General features: G+C 36.1%; 1 protein-coding gene across 1 annotated transcript; it reads left to right on the top strand.

Moving 5' to 3' along the window:
* The first annotated feature begins 1,735 nt into the window (after positions 1–1,735).
* On the top strand, positions 1,736–7,974 carry APOBEC4 (apolipoprotein B mRNA editing enzyme catalytic polypeptide like 4). The gene is made up of 3 exons (XM_074222213.1): positions 1,736–1,991; positions 2,943–3,001; positions 3,382–7,974. Exon 3 carries the CDS (start codon positions 3,585–3,587, stop codon positions 4,716–4,718), a length of 1,134 nt encoding a protein of 377 aa, XP_074078314.1. The 5' UTR covers positions 1,736–1,991; positions 2,943–3,001; positions 3,382–3,584; the 3' UTR covers positions 4,719–7,974.
* Positions 7,975–8,449: the final 475 nt, after the last annotated feature.

Here is an 8,449-nt window from a genome sequence, read left to right as displayed (position 1 = left end):
AGTGGGGGGGGGGGGTTCCTAGCTGATGCCTAAGTGAGCAACAAATATTTGAGCATGTGCAATCAGCTACAGAGAGTGAGTACAAAATATAAAATGTTTTATTTATTGTTATTCAGAGAAAAAATGTACAATGTTATATCTAGTAAGACAAAAATTATCTTGCTAATATTTTATAATGTGTGACAGAAGACAAGTTATTGGTAAATATTGGAAGGATTAAAGCAAGAAAGGGTCTTAAATATCTAACTCATTTTAGGAGAATTTAAAAAGAGCTAATAACAAACACTGATATAGTATTTATTATTTGCAAGGTACTACACTAAGCACTTTTCTCCTAAAGACAAATCTGGGAAGTGGGCGGTATTATTATTATTCCTATTTTACAGATGAGGAAACTAAATTAGACAAAGGTTAAGTGACTTGCTCAGGGTAGCACAACCAGTATCTGAGGCTAGATTTGAACTCAGGTTGTTGATTAAAAATCTCTGTACTTAATATGCTACATCTCAGTTAGCCTTTCCTAATTAAATTTACTAAATGAAATGTCATTTCAGGAACAAAATGAACCTGATGAAGTTAAGAGCATGCAATTATCAAAAGACACAAGAAATACAGTCTGTCAAGTTGTTAGATTCTCCAAGACTTCTGACACTAGAATAGTACATTTAGATTAGGAAGCTTTATCTAATGCTTCTTTGATTTTCTGCCTAGGTTTTCTTCTGTCATTTTGATTCTGCCCACTTCTTTAGCGACCTGTAGTCCTTATATCTGAGGGCTATTTGGGCTACCCATTAGAAAGGCTCAGAATTTTTATTTTTTTTAAATTTTATTTATTTAAGGCAATGGGGTTAAGTGACTTGCCCAAGGTCACGCAGCTAGGCATTATTAAGGGTCTGAGGCCAGATTTGAACTTAGGTCCTTCTGACTCCAGGGTAAGGTGCTCTATTCACTATGCCACCTTAAAAACCCCTATAATTTGTAAAAATAACCCCCCAAAAAAAGGTAAACCTATGTTCATCTATTTTGTTTCTGGAATTGATCCTACTGTTTATAGCACCTATACTGAAGTCAGAATGTTCTAACCCCCTACCCACCCCCATTTCCACAGTTTTCAATCTTACGTAGCAGTTTTCCTATCAATCCAATCCAATAAATTCCTAAACCATTTTGAGAGGAGGAAGTGCTAAGATTTTTTGTAGTTAGTAGGCAATGGAATTTAGTGACTTGTCCAAGGTCACACAGCTTGTATGTATTGAGTATCTGGGAAGCAAGATGGTACAGTGGACAGAGCAAGAGTTTGAATCCAGCTTCAGACACTTGACACCAAGACGGCTCTAGAGGAGAAAGTGAGTCCGGTGACTTAGCACCACACCCCTCACGCAAATCCAGTTTATGAGGTTGTCATAGCATCACCTCCCTGATCTCATGGCCTTCTTTGAGAACAAAGGACAAACATCATTAAGTGTCTAAGGTGAAATTTGAACTCAAGTCCATCCTTATTCCAGGGTCAGTACTCTATTCCCCATGCCACCTAGCTTTTCCCACTCCCCCCCCCATGATAAGATTATAGACAAGCTCCCTTTTGAGATCTTAATGGTCACATAATGTTTCTAAAACGACCCTCTTTTAAAATGAAGTACTGTTTCCCTCTGAGCATGCCAGGACCAGAATCCTTCCCCACCACCCAATACAGGTTGTCTTAGTCTGTTGTTGCTGTTGCTAGGCACAGGTGAAGCACAGCCAGCGTCTGTATGAAAGTCACCGTAGTAGGCACTGGAGATATAATTTTTTTTAAAAAGGCAAAAGAAATTGTTCCTGGCTTTAATAAGGAACTTAGAATCTACTAGGGGTGGGGATAATAATTGGGGAAGGATATGATATATCCATAGATAACTATGAGGGAAAGTCATTTGTGGAAGAAGAAAGTAATAATAGCTGGAAGTAATAACTAGGAAAACTTCACAAAAGAGGTGGATCCTGAGGAAAATAAGGTAAGACTGAAGAAAGCACACATTTAAGGCATGGGGAGGGGAGGGGGCAGACTTTAGTAAATACTGGAGAATAGAAGACAGAATATCCAGTTTAGGAAACAGTGAGTGATCAAGGGTGGCTTCCTTTTGACAGATTCAGGTAACAGAGTTCTAGATTCCCTGTGGGTTAACCTGGGGACTCTTGTGGGGAGGATCCTAGAGCAGTAATTAATTTTCATTTCCTAGGACTTCTTAAAGCACTTTGTATTTAGCTCACACAATTATCATTTACTTGTTGTTTGCAAAAATATTATATTCCCTGCTAGATTGTTTTAAGTTTCATGAAGACAAGATGCCTTAGTCATTTTCAACACTTTGCACAGTTTTCTAAAGAGAGTAGAATGGAACTGAGCTCAGAATATCAAATGGTGGTGAAATAGGTGTTCCCTTGCAGAACTGCATTCCATGGGTGCTTTGCAAACAGTTATATGTTTTGCCAAATATTCAGACACAATAAGGGATGTGTGTTTGTGTTTATTTGTGTGTGTGTATGTGTGTGTGTGTGTGTGTGTGTGTGTATAGCTTACAACTAAGACTTTTGGAACACCCTGTAAACATATATTTATACATTAAATAGGTGGTTTGAAATTCAATTAAATTGGGAAGACTCTGGAACTTGCCATTTCCTAGCATTAGTTACTTTGCAAATATTACCATAACCACAGCAATGACTAATCCAACAGAAAAAGTTATTTATAACTTATAAGAACAAATCTCCAACTAACATGAGATGTAAAACATGAGACAGTAAACAACTGATATGGAGCATTTTTAAAGTACTAAGATCCCCCACTGCTACCCCCAAGTTGCTAGAGAAATGAAGTAAGGATAAAATATGAAGTACCCCCTTAAAAGGATGTGATCCAAACCTAGAGATGGCATGATGGCAATTCAACCTATTGTGTGTTTTAGCTGCTACAGGATTCTGTACAGTTTGTGGAGAGCAATCTCAATTCTCCAACTATTTCAAGGTAAGCAACAATTTTACTAAATTCACTCTAGTTTAATTAGGTGGATAAAGGAACATTAAACATATGTATTAAGTGTCTACTATATTTTCTACAGAGGAGGTTAGCTGCTGGAAATACAAAGACAAAGAAATTAAATGGTCCCTGCCCTCAAGGAGCATTATTAAAACACCTCCCAGTCATTGTGATGTTTGCCATTAGAGATACAAGTATACAAAACTCTGAACAATACATTAGAAACCAGAGGCTTTCAGCTATTACAAACTGAAATCCAAACATATTTATTTCTTGGGACTTTCATAGATGAAAGGGTGGATGGAAGGGTCATTTGGAGAAAAAGATCCATACGTATGAAGTAAAATCTTCCCTTCTGCCCCTTCTAGGAATCTGAATATGCAAAAGGAAATGCAGAATTTTTCAACACAATGACATGGTTACTCTCCTTCAGAACCAGAGGTCTGTCTGCTACAACATCCCTTCTTCTGATGAGGGCATAATTTAGTAGCTATAGTTTTTCATGAACTGTTTGCATATACACTCTGCCCTCCTTGTCAGTGATGCTAATTAGTAAAACACAAATCTAGAAATGGAGCCTTTATACCAGGAATACCTAACAAACCACGGAACTATAATAAAACCTTATTATTGGTTGGCCTTGAGTCTAAGCTGTTCTAAGTGCCCTTATCACATCCGGACAGGAGAAGAAGCAAGAGTTCCTCTCACAGAATTTTATCAGATTTTTGGATTCCCTTGTGGGCCAAGTCCTCAAACCAAACACCTAACATTTTATGAACTGAAAACTTCCTCAGGCAGCCTGGTGCAAAAGGGTCATACTTCAAGTTGCAGTGAATATGATACCCATCCAGAATCTATGTTATTTGAGATGGGCAGTTATCTTGAGGCCATCATACATAGCAATGACAACATTGAACATATCCTTCTTTATTCCAACTATTGCCCTTGCAATGAAGCCAACCACTGCTGCATTAGCAAAATGTACAACTTCCTGATGAGGTATCCAAGGATCAATCTCAATATTTATTTTTCTCAACTTTATCATACAGAGACTGACTTCCCTGTTTCAGCATGGAACCGTGAAGCTTTAAGAAGTCTGGCCAGTTTATGGCCTCAGGTTACTTTGAACCCAATAAGTGGAGGAATTTGGCATTATCTTCTCTATCATTTTGTGAGTGGTGTCTCAGGGGCAATTCTTTACCAACCACTTTGGCCTGCAAGAGTCCTGGCTGACAGGCATAATGCTTATGAAATCAATGCAATCACAGGAGTGAAACCACATTTCACTGATGTATTTCCCCAGACAACAATGAACTCAAACACAAAAACTCAGCTGGGTTTGCAAAGATACCCTTTAAGCAATTTATCTCTTCAGGATTCCTCTCAAGTAACGAACAACCAACTACCACCCATGATGATGACCCCAGAACAAAGAATGCCTGTCCTTTTTATGTTTTTGCCTTTCAGGGAGCAGAAACCACCCAATGTAGGTCAAAACCAACCCAAACCAAAGAACATTGTAAGGCACTTAAACATGCCTCAGATGCTATTACAGGAAACCAAAGACTCCAGAAGACCCCCTGCTGGAAGAATAGTAGAGACTGTGGAAATCACAGAACAATTTTTAGGCAGCAAAGAAGTTCGTGATAAGGAAAGGGGAAAAAAAAGGAAAGAAAAAGGTAAATCCACATTTTTAAAAAGCTAATGTTAACAGACATTAGATGGCTTATAAGATTCTTGACATGTGTTTGATAGCTTCCTTCCCTATATCAGCTAGATCTGGATTATCTAGAAATCAATCACACTAAAAAAGCAATTCCATTACATTTTTCATTATGTCAACAGCTAGCAGCTACACTACTTTTAACAACACTTGAAATTTTTCCAATAAACAACTTGACCCTTCTTCAAGTGGTAGCATCGAAATGGATCTATAAGTCATTCCCCAATAGCTTAACGTAGAAAAAGTAATGTTTTTTCCAGTTGGCCCACATCATCGAGCATTTAAAAACAAACAAACAAAAAACTAAGTGGACTAAATTGAGTCCTTAAATTAGTTTCAGTATAAAGATTTGTGAAACTGGAAACCAGTCTGAAGCAACTGACATTAAAAGCAGTTTGCAGCAGCAAACCAGTGAATTTCCATTAATCATTTATTGTCAGCAGATAAGACTTTAAGCCAACTACTTTCTCTAAAGTGATTCAAAATAATTTTCTGTAGGGAGGAGCCATTCTGATTTAACACATCTATGAAAATAGATTTTTAAGCTCAATCACCCACTCATGATGACTCTTAGTTACCTAGGTTCCTTCCTAAGATGAAATTTACCTACTGGTTAGATGTTCCATTGAGTAGAGCATTCAGTCTTTTTTTTTTAATTTTTTTTAATTTTTTAAAATTAATTTAAGGCAATGGGGTTAAGTGACTTGCCCAAGGTCACATAACTAGTTAATTATTAAGTATTTGAAATCATACTTGAACTCAAGTCCTCCTGACTCCAGGGCACCACCTGGATGCCCCAGGGCATTCAATCTTGAATACTATAGTAACTACTATCTAAAACATAAAATCTACAATTCTCTAGCTGGTTGCTAGGTTCCTCTCCACTTGCCTGTTTCATGTTTGTATATTCTTACCTTTCCAATTTGGTTATGAGATTCTAGAGGATATGGTCTATACTTTTTATATATTTTTTTAAAAATTCCCTTAGAATACAGCATAGTGTGATGCCCATATTTGGTGGTACCTGAATTACTAACCTCATTCCTTATTCCTGCCATACAACTTTTCTGGCCAATCATTGTCTTGTCATGCCTGATTTCTGATTTGTACTTGCCATCTTCCCTGGATGGAAGTGTCTTGCTGCACAGCTCTCTCCACCAATTTATATCCCTTTGTTCTTCCAAAATAAAGCTCAACATTCCTCTTCCTGATTAACCTCTTCACATTTATATTTACTTGTTCTTTTTATGCAACATTTGATTTATAACTCACTTATATCCTGTCATCTAAATGATACTGGCTTTTCAATTGTGTATATTCCCCAACTAGAAGTAGAGGGCTAGGATCCATTTTTTTAAAAAAATATCTTCCCTTAGATCTCAGCACAAAATGTCTATTCAATAAATGTCAATGACTAGTTCAAGGATTCAGAAAAAAGTACAGAAGCTGGACAGTTTTGTTCTCCAATGGCATGGCAATAGTAATACAGAATCCACGCATGTGAGAAGGAAGATGAATGTGGATATTATATTGGTTCAATTAAACACCCCTATCAGTCACAAGTATCCAAATATTCACAATCAAAAAACTTAAAAATCATTGGACAATTTGGTCTGTCCTAGGTCTCCTGCAGGATTGTCCTGCTCACAATCCTGGAAAACCTCAAAGACACAGGAGTCAGTTTTAGATCTGGAATAATCCCCTGCCTTAGATAGGTTCTGGTACATCTCACTGGCCCCACAATGAACCTGACTGAATTCCAAACAGATAAATCTCAACTGGTATGTGCTAGATTCCACTTCCCTTCAACTAAGTCTTTGTTTCTCTGATGTGTATTAGATTGAGGATGGAAGGGTAACAGAATGTGATAATAAACCTAATACAGGGTCACTCATCCTAGGCAAGTCAGTATCTATTATCTTAATTGCATTAAAATAAAAAAGGTCGATCTTTTGGGTTCTGTAGTCAAAGTGTATAGTCTTAACTAGACTGTCCTAAAGGGCAATCAAAATGAAATGGCCTCTTTGGGAGTGGAGACTAAACAATTATTCATTCATAGCATATATAATATCAACAGAATCTGGCTATGATAAGGTAAAAACAGAACAAAAATCCTAGTAAGAATTTATGTCCAACAAAACATTCTATAAAAGCCTATTTAGTAAAAGATATTTTATTAAATTTTCTTTAGAGTTACAATTTTTCATTCCCCTGGCCTGGTCTTTGAGTGAATGCTAATATGTAATTAGCATCTGAGTATTATAGCATATCATAAAAAAAATATTTTTTTTGGAAAATGAAAGCAAAAGTTTTATCAGGGTAGGTATAGGAAAGAGAAAGGTAAAGGAAAGAGAAAGAGAAAAATGGTATATTCTTTCAAATTTCATCAAAACTTTGGACTAGGGGCAGCTAGGTGGCATAGTTGATAAAGCACCGGCCTTGGAGTCAGGAGTACCTGGGTTCAAATCCGGTCTCAGACACTTAATAATTACCTAGCTGTGTGGCCTTGGGCAAGCCACTTAACCCCATTTGCCTTGCCAAAAACCTAAAAACAAAAACAAAAAATAAAAAAACTTTGGACTAAAAAATACTTTTATCAAAAGATTCTATTACCCTGGAATAAAGTTTTAACTCTGCTTGGCACTCAAGATCTTTTACAAGATGTTGCTTCTCTTTCTCTCCTTTGTCACTTATATAATTCTCCTTCATGTGCTCCCATCCATAAGCCCCAAATTAAACTGCTTGCTTCCTGCCTTTCTATACAACCTACCCCATTATGCATTCTCTTCTCCTTCACCCATAGTTTCCTATGCCTAGAATGTTTTCCTCTTTACCCCTGCTTTACCTGTTAATCCTTTGAACTCTAACCCTTATACCAGGTCCTATTCAGATCTTTTTTATTGCCCTAATTTTTATTGCCCTAAAGTTTGACAATAGACTTTTCATCTTAGAACTCTAGACATAATATAACATATGGATAGCCTTAGATGGTAACTTCCTTTAAGGCAAGGACATTATTGAATTTCAACCTTGTCCTTAGTTAGCTTTGGTTATGGTTAACTTGCACTGTTTTGTCAAATATAATTCATTAAATTATAACTAAAATATAAATGGAAAATTCAATTCAATGTGAAAAATAAAATTTTATGTATATGACTTTTTTATTTTGAATTTTACAATTTTTCCCCTAATTTTGCTTCCCTCCCCCCCACATAAGACAGTCTTAGTTTTTACATTATTTCCATGGTATACATTGATCTAAGTTGAACAACATGACTCTTTCTGGCCAGAAATATTGAGTGATGTTGTACTTTTAAAAAAACAAAAACTTGTATTGGAATTACATCTTTGTAGAAATGAAAGGTTAGATAGTTTACAATGTCTACTACAGCACTATTTAATATTACTATAATGTCAAAATCATGCATATAAAGTTGAATTACTTATAGAAACACAAATTTTGCTGAGTTTTGTGAAAGAATATGTGATCAAAATGATGAGTTGTCACTTAAAAGTGAATAAAAATATTACAAAATTTAGAATACAGGCCAATTTGATCTTGGAGAAAGGAAGGAAAAGAAGGAAAGACCTTTAAAAATGAGTAATCCTCTAAGTCTGATTCTAAGATTAACCAAATAATAGTCTTAACATAGTGTCTGGCACATAAGCACTTATTTTTTATTTTTTTTTAGGTTTTTTTTTTACATAAGCAC

This window comes from Macrotis lagotis, chromosome 2 (genome assembly GCF_037893015.1).
Source record: "Macrotis lagotis isolate mMagLag1 chromosome 2, bilby.v1.9.chrom.fasta, whole genome shotgun sequence".
Lineage (NCBI taxonomy): Eukaryota > Metazoa > Chordata > Mammalia > Peramelemorphia > Peramelidae > Macrotis > Macrotis lagotis.
The sequence above is the reverse complement of the archived record's forward strand: the minus strand, read 5'-3'. Positions and strand labels throughout refer to the sequence as shown.

Excerpts from the sequence above, each read along its gene's own strand:
- APOBEC4 (XM_074222213.1), top strand. The coding sequence starts at position 3,585 with ATGGAGCCTTTATACCAGGAATACCTAACAAACCACGGAACTATAATA.